Source organism: Plectropomus leopardus, chromosome 24 (assembly GCF_008729295.1).
Source record: "Plectropomus leopardus isolate mb chromosome 24, YSFRI_Pleo_2.0, whole genome shotgun sequence".
In the NCBI taxonomy this organism is placed as follows: domain Eukaryota; kingdom Metazoa; phylum Chordata; class Actinopteri; order Perciformes; family Serranidae; genus Plectropomus; species Plectropomus leopardus.
The window spans coordinates 7817012-7828615 of NC_056486.1; the positions used below are offsets into that span (position 1 = coordinate 7817012).

The 11604-nt window shown below is 40.5% G+C and overlaps 2 protein-coding genes and 1 long non-coding RNA gene across 3 annotated transcripts in view; 2 read left to right on the plus strand and 1 right to left on the minus strand.

Annotated features, from left to right (window-relative positions):
- On the plus strand, positions 1-4215 carry LOC121962775 (protein jagunal homolog 1-B). The gene is made up of 4 exons (XM_042513067.1): positions 1-89; positions 2292-2389; positions 3039-3111; positions 3186-4215. Exons 2-4 carry the CDS (start codon positions 2301-2303, stop codon positions 3573-3575), a joined length of 552 nt encoding a protein of 183 aa, XP_042369001.1. The 5' UTR covers positions 1-89; positions 2292-2300; the 3' UTR covers positions 3576-4215.
- A 677-nt stretch (positions 4216-4892) lies between these two features.
- Positions 4893-11604, minus strand: part of nfkbiz (nuclear factor of kappa light polypeptide gene enhancer in B-cells inhibitor, zeta) — a 13443-nt gene continuing 6731 nt past the window's right edge. Inside the window, exons 7-11 of the mRNA XM_042513066.1 lie at positions 6889-6952; positions 6628-6797; positions 5749-5859; positions 5494-5661; positions 4893-4983 (exon numbers count right to left, since the gene is read on the minus strand). Of these exons, the coding sequence (XP_042369000.1) occupies positions 4945-4983; positions 5494-5661; positions 5749-5859; positions 6628-6797; positions 6889-6952 (552 nt within the window). The 3' untranslated portion in view covers positions 4893-4944. The remainder of the gene's footprint in view (positions 4984-5493; positions 5662-5748; positions 5860-6627; positions 6798-6888; positions 6953-11604) is intronic.
- Positions 6740-11153, plus strand: LOC121962778. The gene is made up of 2 exons (XR_006107164.1): positions 6740-6816; positions 10713-11153. It is a non-coding gene; the product is annotated as an uncharacterized LOC121962778 (long non-coding RNA).

Consider the following 11604-nt stretch of genomic DNA (forward strand, 5'->3'; position numbering starts at 1 on the left):
TCCGTGCGAGGCTGCACTCGACCTGTCCTCTCCTCGTCTCAGCGAACCGACGGATCGATACTTTATTTGGATTAACTACAGATAAAAAGGTAAGCTTTTAATGGTCTTGGCGTGTTCACAACCATGTCAGGTTACAGTTTGGCAACTTGGTGTCTTGTTTCGGTCACGCTGTCAAGCTAACGCTCACAGCTGTTAGCCGTTAGCTAGCATTAGCTTGTTAGCGTGTCTGTTTACGTAGCTTATAGCTGCTTCGCAACCTGCTGACATTATAAAGACATTTAAGGTAGTTTGACGTTATACGGCGATGTTCAGTTTGATTGATGTTGATGATTCGGTTCTTTATGCCTTTAATGTTGCCCTCTTGATAAATAACCTTGTCAGCAGTCTACAGTACAGTTAAAGCTTTCTGTCATCATTTCATATCAAGAAGTTCTGTGGATTTTGATGTGTTTGTAATTCTATCTATATATCTTTGTATCTAAAGGTATCGGCTGTTAAACCCTGTTTGCTTTTTATTTTTAAAAATGTTTTTTGTTTATTTATTTATTTGCACTTTGTTTTGTATTTGGCATTTTTTCTTTGCATTTCTATTGGTTGTTTCAAAAGTTACAGGACCTCGCGAGAGAACGCGAGAACGATTCTGGCCATTCTGTATGTATCTATTAAGCAGTGAGTACATTTGAAGCTGACTTGTTTGTCAGATGCAGTGCTGAATGTTAAAACGTCGATGTTCAGTTTGATTGACGCTGATGATTCAGTTATTGTATTTACTTTAATGTTGCTGTCTTGATAAGTAACCTTGTCAGCAACGCACTTGCTTTGCAGTTGACAGTACGGTGTAGTATGATCAAGTTTTCTAACTGTTATAATTGAAGAAATTAGAATATAATATGAAGAAATTATGTTGATTTTGATATGTATTTCATACAGTAATAGTAATAAGCGCGATATATATATATATTTTGTAAGGTATGTTTAATATTTTGTGTATGTAAGTGTGTAAAGATGTAAACGCTTTACTCTTGAGTGATTGGCTCCAGACACTTTGAATTGACTGGTTATGCAAAAGAGGAGGGTGGAGGAGACAGGAAGAGAAACGTCGCGAAAACGGCTTTTTGCGGTGTTTTATTTACAGATCGCCTTTGCAAAATGACGATATTTGACATTTTCGGCTTGCCATATGATCGGTGCTTGTGTGCGTCTGAGATCGAGCCCCCAGGAAGTGCGCCACGCCTTGATGCAAAATTTCCAATGACGCCGTTTGACTCGGCCACGTGATGCACACTGACCCAGAAAGACTTGTCACCATTGGCTAACACGGAGACGAGACGTCTGTAAATCTGTAAATATTTCTCTGTGAGCATCAAAACACCCGCGCAACGGCTTCTATCCCTGTCTGGATGCAAACCATGCGGTTCGATCACATTTGGGAAGTCTAAAATTTAAAATTTAACAATAAATACATGGGTATAAATGTAAGGGATCATATGCACAGGGGTGGAGTGCAGTATGCTTTTTAAAATGTTTTAAATGTCATGTTATTTTGGAATGTGATGCTAAGGAAAGTTGCTGCTTTGCTGACGGGGATTTTACGATGGTGCAGGGTGAGATCGGTGTTATTGTTCTGTAGGTGGGGTTTTTGCACCTTGTTGTTGTTTTTTGTTTTTTACCGCTTTATACTGCAGTTTCTCTCTCCCTCTGTCAGAGAAATGAGGAAATACAAAGATGTCTATTTTACCTCCACTTCCTTGTGTCCCTTTCAAAACAAAAGCCCTCTAACTGTGTCTCTATGATCAGAATGCCACCAGTTGCCGATACAATGTATCTTATTTTGAAATGTGTACAGGACGTTGTCAGCTGTGCAGGAGCTAGTATAACTAACATAAAGGAGTGGAATATGTACTTTTAAATATTATATTATAGTATTTTGTCAGAGAGAAGTTGTAGTGTATTGAAATTACACTCATTTTACTGTAAGAGGCTTTGTTGGACTGCTAGATTTGAGGTTTGTTATTGTAACAAAGAGCAACTGTTTTCTTACTCCTCCTGAAAGTGACTTGAATTTTACAGAGTTTTATTTATTTTTCTGTTGACTTAACAGATAATTCATCATTTGTTAAATATATCTGTCATTCAAAAGTTGGGAAAAAATATTGTACAGAGGACTGGAAGACTGCTGAATTTGAAACAAATATTGGACAGTGGGGACAGTGATATAAAGAGTTATTGCAGCTTCAAACCCCTATTGTAATTACTACTACTAATACTTTATATATGCATTTTGCTTTCAGACATCCACTATGGCTTCTCGAGCAGGTCCGAGAGCAGCAGGTACAGACGGCAGTGACTTTCAGCACCGCGAGCGAGTGGCATCACACTACCAGATGAGGTAAGACCTTTGGCCACGAGAGTACAAGAGTGTTATGTTTCAGAGGACAACGGCGCTCATTAACGCCAGGAACAGGATAAAACCTATCAATAGAAAGTTGTAAAATAATCATTTAAAAAAAAAGTGAAATACTCAAACTGTAAATAAGAGCTAAATGAAAACAAATGTGTTAAAAATAATAAATTGATATCAGAAGTTGTAAAACAGACTAAGCTGTGTAAATGATTAGTCAGTAGGCAGATAAAGTTAAATTTATTGATCACCAGGTGTCTCCTGTAGTGTAATTAACTGCATACAGATGAAGACGTTCCACATGTGCAAAATAAGAAAAGGCATGTTGGTTGATATTATTATGCATCTATACAAGTAAGTTAATAAAGTCCTTTGTAAAATCAGCATTAATTCAGGAGTAACTTTTAATAAAGATTCTGTTCATTTTCTTCTATTCAAGGCTTTTATTCATTTTATTCGCTCATCAAGTTATCCAGTGTAACATTAGCATCATCGATTGGTCACTTTGCCTGTAAATAAACTGCATTTCATGAAAATAAGCGATGTGAAATTACGCATTATTTATGCATCAATGACTTCAGTTAACTTCTAAATGAATTTTGTGCGTGACCGAATCAGTCTGTCTCATTTCACACAGCGTCGCCCTGAAGTCCGAAATACGGAAACTCAACATCGTCCACGTGCTGATCTGGGTGCTGATGGCAGCTCAGGTAAAAACAAACCTTATATAACAGTATTTCATTACATTTACGGTAAGATGAGACAGTTGTGAATCTTTTGTCAGGTGACAGCGAGCCAGCTGAGCCTGGTGTCCCACAAGGTCGTTGCCACTCCGTACCAGTGGGAGTACCCATATCTGCTGAGCGCGATCCCCACAGTCTTCAGCTTCTTGGCGTTGCCGCGCAACAACATCAGCTACTTGGTCATCTCCATGATCAGCGCCGGGCTCTTCTGCGTGGCCCCGCTAATCTACGGCAGCATGGAAATGTTCCCGGTGGCACAGCAGCTCTATCGCCACGGCAAAGCCTACCGCTTCATCTTTGGCTTCTCCGCCGTGTCAGTCATGTACTTGGTGATCGTCATTGCCGTGCAGGTCCACGGCTGGCAGATCTACTACAGCAAAAAGCTGCTTGACCAGTGGTTCACCAGCACGCAGGACAAGAAGAAGAAATGAGTTTTGGGAACTGATCACTGAGTTGTTGCCAAGATGAAGAGAAGAGACTGTCGAGTGGAAAATTATCGTGCTTCTTCAAAACGATTCTTCGGCTTGCACAAGATTATTCCCAAAACTGCCTGTGACTGCTGCTGTCACGCTGCACACGGGCCCTCCCGGACACTGTCATCAAGCAGTCAATGTTTTCTGTTTGTGCCTCGTCATTGCAGGTACAGATGCAGTATTGCATAAAAACATCAATATGTTCCTCATTTATATTGTAAGTAATTTTAAATATGAAGCGGTCCCCTGATTTTTGCCATTCTGTAAAATTGTGCCTCTTGCAGTGTCCCTGATCTAGATAGTTTCAAATAAGTATATTTGAGTTAATGTTTGGTCTGAAATTAACAGAAACTTTAAGAGCAGATAAATCTTTATTGATATTTGTATACCCAGCAAAAAAGTCATCGCATTGATCATTTCAGACATTCAGATTGAAACAAACATGTTCAAAAGTAGTAAAAGTATTTGTACACGTCAAGAAAAAACATTGAAATTTAGCTTTTCATCGTTAAAGAAAAATTGAGTTATTTAGTTAAAAATCACCCTAAAAATGTCAACACAGCATATGTATTTCACAATAAAATGTTTGAAATCCAAATTATAGATTTGTATAATTTATCAAATTTAAATACACCACAAAAGACTTGAAAATATCACTTGTTGCATAATATTTTAAAACCCATAAAGTAAGCAAACATACTTGTTTAAATGATTAAAATTCCGTTTGAAAAATACATTTCCCGCCTGAGCTTAACCACAATTGGAATGATTTCAAAAAATGTGTAAGTGTATTTCTAAATATAATATGTAACATAGCAAATCTACTTTTGGCTGAACAGAAAAACAAAATGAGTTGAAGTTATAACTGTAAACATGACTAAGTAATCCATACGGTCAAAGAAAAAAATTTGTGAGCAATAAACACAGCCTCAAACTTCAAAGTGTCAGCTTAAAGAGTAACTGCTATATTTTTAAATCTGGACCCAATTTTCCCCAGTTTGTTTTTGTCTTTTACATCACGACAATAATGAAAAAAAGAATTACTGTTAATTAAAGACAGTCTGATAGACCTAGCACTCAACTAAAAAGTCCGTCTGTTTGGACAAATGTCCTCAGACAGTGTTTGGAATACAAATCTTACCTTACAGTAAATGTTCATAAACAACAAAAAACAAAACTACAAATCCCATCCTCCCTTCCTCTCCTGGTATTACATGGTAATGAGCAACGCAACATGTTTCACTGAAACAACCGGCATCTGCCTCGATTTGGCAAATGATATGAAAATAAAGTGGACTGTCTGACTGACAGTGTTCTGGAGCTCCACTTAAACGTGAAGATATTTCCCTTTCAGGATCAGCCGCACCTGGAAGACAAGGACGGACCTCAAATCAGCAATCAACGATCAGGTAGACCTTCAGACAACACACACTTCACAATAACACGTCTGTCAATAATGTGATTTACGGTTCTGAAAAACCCCCAAGCAGTCATGGAATTTGCAAAAATGTGGTTAAAAGTTTTGGGATTTTGTTGTAATCAAATTATTTATCATAATAATAGTCTGAACTATTGGATTGTATCAACACGTAATGATTGAAATATAATGAAATGTCATCGGTTTTCATCCGGAATACATTTTTCGTACGTGTTGCCTTTGACCCAAAAAGTTCAGCATTGTTGTGATCCAGCAGAACTCAGGAGCCAAATACAATGAAACGTTTTAAATTGGATGAATTTACACACAACAAAAAGTTATGACCAAAGTTTGGAAATGTTGTCCATGAAAGTGTGTGTGTGTGTTTTAAAAATAATCTCACATTAACACATAGTTGAAAGTGATTAAGTACTGTGGCCATTAATTCACACACCATACCTTTTCACCAAGGGGCCCTTCAGGCACCAGCTGACACGGCATTTCGTTTTCAAAGTTTTTGGCCCCAGGGTCTGCCCCTTTTCTCATCAGCAGCTTCACTGCGCCCACCTGAGCTTTATGATTTGGCAAAGAGCTGACGATGTGCAGCGCCGTGTTTCCACTGAATGTCTGAAAACGCACAGTCACACAAGACGTCACGCAGCAGTTTGTGTAACGCTCGCTTTACTCTGGTTTATTTACAGGAAAACAAGTTACCTTAACATTGACCTCTGACAGAGAAGACGGCCGCTCGAGGAAGATGTTCAGCAGCTCCAAGTTTGCCTCCTCAGAAGCCACGTGAAGACATGTCCTCCCACTTTTCAGATCCTGCAGGACACAAAATACACAGCAAGGAAACCAGGTAACTTTGTTAGACACACAAATTGCAAGAAAAAACTTGAGAGGGGACAAAAAATTACTGTAAAATTTACTGGAAAAGGAGGGAGGAATGTTGACACAGTTATACTCATGTTGTTATAGCTATAATTATCTTATATCTAAACCCACAATATTTGACGCAACTTGTTTTTGAAGTACTTTATGAGGTTATTTTCACCTAATAGTATCAGTAGTAATGTCGGACAAACCGTCGGTGCCAATAGGATTTTTAAAGGATTACGGTTTAAAAAGTGACTAGTTAACTGAATGAAATCATATTTTTTCAAACCACAAATTAAATGAAACCTGAGCACTAAACCCTTTGAAATGTGATCAAATTGGCTTGGCTTCTTTCAAAAAATGTGGGAAAAACAATGAGCAACTTCATAAGAAATGACTGGAAAATTGAAAAAGAAAATTACTCAAATGTACAAAAATACACAAATAAAAATAAATAAACTACGGTTTAGTGGAAAAAAGGCTGAATTAAGGCTTAAATGAATTTCAGTGGGGTTTTTTGGGGTTTTTTTGCATTTTGCATTAGCCTTTCAAAAATAAGTTTGTAAATATTCTAATTGCTTGCAAAGTTGCACACTGTCTTTTTCCAATGTTCTCGAGATAAAGCAAAATGATTTCTTTCGAGGTGAAATACTTCTGAAAGGCGCGGCACAAGAAAAGACATTTTTATTCGCACGAAAGTCAGATTGTCACGGTGACCTTTGTTTCACAGGAGGCGCCCATCAGCAGCAGAGTCTGAATACACTCCACAAACATCTGTGCCTTCTGCTCCAGCTCCTTCGTCATGAACGAACACAGATTCTCCGCACTCCTCAGCTCCTTCACGACAGCATTGTGAGACAAGACCGCAGCGTGCAGCGGAGTAAAACCTTCAGACAGGGAACAGCGGTACGTCACCACAAACACACCTCACACAAGCCTCAGAAACACTCAGCTTTACTTCAAATGAAACAAACTCACCGTCATAATTGAACATTTCAATGTCAATCGGTGTGCCGGTCCCCATTAAGGTCCTCCCGATACTCTGTGCAAGACCGAGAACAATCTTCAATACATTTCAACTGTGAATTTTTGCACTGTTTAATGTTTACATTTGACAGTCACAATCCAGCTGCATGTAGTGTTTTTAGATCCAGCTAACACATTTGGTGCTTTTGTGGAGAAAGCGACGTACAACACAAGCAAGAATTTAGACTTAAGGACAAAACCCTTTGTAAGTGCAAAAAGTGCTTCAGGTGTGATTGGTCACAGGTATTGCTGTCTAGTGGCAGAAGAAGTGTGGCGGGCCCCCCCCCCCTTTTTTTTTGTTCTTTGAAAACCAAAGTAATAACCAGTAGCGATCTCAGCATCTGAGATTCAACAATCTCAGTATCACTACTTACGATGACAATCAACATACAACATCACACAACTTTGTCAGTGTCAGGTTAAGTGCCGAGGTGTTCTCGCAACACTTGAGTTTTCAATTGTCTCTTAAAAGTTGAAAGGGACTCAGCAGAACGCAGAGAGTTTGGAAGTTTGTTCCACCGTTTGGGAACAACAGAACAGAAGAGTCTGGCTAGAGATTTAGAGCCGTGCTGGGCTGGAAGCACCAGGCGTCTTTCGCATGCAGAGCGTAGCGGGCGAGAAGGAGAGTAGACCTGCATCAGGGATTCCAGGTAGGCTGGAGCGGTTGTTGATTGTTTTGTAAGCCGAGAGAAGTGCTTTGAATTTGATCCTGGCTGCCACTGGAAGCCAGTGAAGAGAAATTAGCAGCGGGGTGACGTGTGCTCTTTTGGGCTGGTTGAGGACCGGACGTGCTGCTGCGTTCTGGATCATCTGAAGAGATTTGAGTGAGCACGCAGGGAGGCCTGCCGGAGGAGAGTTGCAGTAGTCAACGCACGAGATCACAAGAGCCCGAACCAGAAGCCGTGCGGCTCGTTGGGTCGGGAAGGGTCCGATCTCGCCAATGTCGTAGAGGGCATAACGGCAAGACCGAGAAACTGAATCCACGTGAACCTTAAAGGTCAGCTGGTCATCGATCACGACACCCAGGTTTCTGGCTGAGTTTGCGGGCACAAGTAGGCTCGAGTGTAGTCGGACACTGATCCGAGGCCGCGCAGACGGACAAGCTGGAAAGACCACGAGTTCGGTCTTAGACAGATTTAGCTGAAGGTGGCGTTCCTTCATCCATGCGGAGATATCGGCCAGACACGCCGATATACGAGCCGAGACCGTTCTGTCGTCAGGTGGAAAGGAGAGGAAGAGCCGAGTGTCATCAGCATAGCAGCGGTAGGAGAAACCGCGGGAGCGGATCGCTGCACCGAGTGAGGCGGTGTACAGAGAGAAGAGTAGGCAGTGTCAGTGGACCGGTCACACCTGAAGCCAGAACGAAAGGAGTCGGGTAGGTTGTTGTTCCGCAAGCGTTCAGAGACCTAGTCAAATACTGCGTGCTCTGGTATTTTCGACAGAAATGGTAGAAGCGAGACTGGCCTGTAGTTTTCAACCTGGGCGAGGTAGAGATTAGGCTTTTTGAGCAGCGGGGTGACACGGGCTTGCTTAAAAGTAGCAGGAAAAGTGCCAGTTTTTAGGGAGGAATTGACAATGTGTGCGACTGCAGGTTTGATAGTGGGCAGGATGGTCCGCAGGATGCGGGTGGGTATTGGATGGAGAGGACACGTTGTAGGTTTTGAGATCAGAAGAAGTCTGGAGACCTGATCCTCGGTCAGAGGAGCAAAAGAGCAGAGCGGAGCGGCAGCAGTGGGTTTGAGCTGACTGGGCCGGTCGGGCTCAGAGAAGTGGTTGCTGATTGCGGCCACCTTTTCAGTGAAAAAGGAGGCAAACATGTCTGGAGTCAGTGTAGGGGAAGGCCGAGCAGCTGGAGGAGAAAGCAAGGAGTTAAACACCATAAACAGTTTTCTGGAGTCAGTAGCAGCACAGATCTCGTTCTGATAGAAGGCTTTCTTAGCGGACTGCAAGGAAGAGGTAAAGGAAGCAAGTTTCTGTTTGTATGAGGACAAATTAGTGGGTTCTTGGGATTTACGCCACTTTTTTTCTGCTGATTAATAGGTAAGGTTCAATTAAAAGCCAGACTAAAATGACTACAGATAAGTAAATAAATGCGCTCATATTCCCACGGATGTATGAAGAGAACTGGATACAGCAATACTTTAGGGCTGCCACTTACAAACACTTCTATTGTTATTAATACTTTAATCTGACCATTTTGATTTTTTCTTGAGTATTAAAACTTTTGATGCAGAATTTTTCAGAAGATAGTCAAAAGTTTATTAAACTTGTGAAAAGTAGCTAATGTAAATGTAAGTGTCGTCAGGTTAAAGTTAGATCACCCTCACTTGTCTGTATTATGACATAATACATATTACATAATGAATAATATAAAATGATAATACAATAAAATAAGAAAACAGACTGACCCTGGCAGTGGAAAAAATAAACACTTTAAGTGAACGTGAATAGACAGCGTGACATAGTTGCTCAATACTGAACCAACTTCAAAAACTGTTTCCATTAGACACAAACATGGGAAGTTTTTCAAAGTGACCCTTTAAACCGTTTCAAGCCAATTGAGTCAATATAATTGAAAAAACATTTTGTGAAAAATGGATTGTATATTTTGTTTTGGCTGTTTTTTTGTTGTGTGTGTGTGTGTCTGTGTGTCTGTCTGTCTGTCTGTCTGTCTGTGTGTCTGTCTGTCTGTGTTTGTGTCTGTGTTTGTGTCTGTGTTTGTGTCTGTCTGTCTGTCTGTCTGTGTTTGTGTCTGTGTCTGTGTCTGTGTGTCTGTGTGTCTGTCTGTCTGTTTCTGTCTGTCTGTCTGTCTGTGTCTGTCTGTCTGTGTGTTTGTGTCTGTCTGTCTGTGTGTCTGTGTGTCTGTGTGTCTGTGTCTGTCTGTCTGTGTCTGTCTGTGTCTGTGTGTCTGTGTGTTTGTGTCTGTCTGTCTGTGTGTCTGTGTGTCTGTGTGTCTGTGTCTGTGTCTGTCTGTGTCTGTCTGTGTCTGTGTCCTCCGGTAAGACACTGATTGTCTTGTTTTATTTTTGTTTATTTTGGGGCCACTCAACCCTACCTTGGCTCTTTGTTGCAGGTCATCCACTCTCTTTACCCCGTTCACACTTAAGCTGACCTGTCTGAATGCAGGCGAAAAAGCCCCAAAACATCTTTGACACAAAAAGTTTACAGGGGCTTGCACAAGTTGTGCAAACTCCCCAAACATATACAGTTTTACATAAAAGTGTTGTGAATCTGAAGCTTTATTATGCTCTCTTCAAAGCCAGAATCCACTGACAAAGGTCATTTTACCTTGTTGAGCGCTGGACTTGCTGGTCTACCGCTGCCTCAATCAGTTAGCTTGTTTGTGCTGTTTTGGGACTTTGGTGTTTAAAAGGTGAGTTTGGATTCATCAAAGTTGAACAACAACACAAACTAACTAAGTGATTGCAGCAGCAGCAGTAGATCAACAACTTGTGTGTTGAAGAATCTAAAATGATCCTGTTTTTCAGTAGAGTTGAGTCCTCATCAGAAAAGGGCTGTTTGCAAAGTACTGTTGTTAAATGTGGACAACTGTGACTTGAAATTATCAAGTAGTTTCTGTGGGTTTTCTTGGATTCTTAATTCACTGCAGAGGCATAGGAGAAAAATGACGTTTCCTTAACAAATTCAAAGTAACAGAGTGAGTAATTTATATGCAAACCATCATTTGAGAAATTAAGAATTGAACATGTTCCTTTATCATGAAATACATATGCAAAATGATCTAATGCAATCTTTTGTCTGTTATCCACCTCCAGTCCCTTCCTGGAGGTGGAGCGGGATGAACACAGGGGGCGGCAGTGGCATCCCTCTGCTCAGTAAACCACCAGGTGGAGGGGGGGGGGGACACCCACCTCTACGCCGAACACGCCCTGCAGCAGCCTGCCCCGTCCTGCTTCCTTTGTTGGCACCCCAAGCAGCTTGAAGGTAAAGTCTTTATTTATTTTAATTATGTTTTGGTGGCATGATGTTTTTGAGTTGCCCGTCCCAATTTTATGCATGAGATATCTCGGGAAGGAAATATGTTCAATTTGTGAAAAACTCCACAAGGACTCAACTATAAACTGTAATAGCTAAGTATGTTGTTGAAAAAAGCAGTTTTATATTATATTATCCAAAATGGCATAAAAAAGTCAAAATCTGACCGCTGTTAAAAATGGCTAAAAATGATATAGAATACTTCCTAGAGACGTGTGATAGTATACAAAGTGCAAATAAAGTCCAAAAAAGGCCAAAAACCTGATACTTTAGCATGTCCCAAAAATGGCGACAAAGGCAGTAGTGTAGTATGGTGAAAAAAAGTCAAAATTTGACCCCTCCCTAAAATGGCTGAAAAGTACTTAGAATAGCCTGTAGAAGTGTGTTATAGCATACAAAGTGGAAGTAAAGGTCAAAATAAGCTCGATGAGTCGGATGTAATGTGTTTGAATCTTAGCTGGGAATTGCGCGTTAATGGCCGAGCCACCTTGTACGACAGTTGAGTATGGGTTCATTGTGCATTTCTCACTTTAGTTATGGTTGGGTGGTTCATCTTGTCTCTGAGTGAGTGTCCTTGGTGATGTGTAAAAATATATGTATATGTATATGTATATGTATATGTACAGAAGTGTGTGTATATATATGTATGTATATATATGTATGTATGTGTAT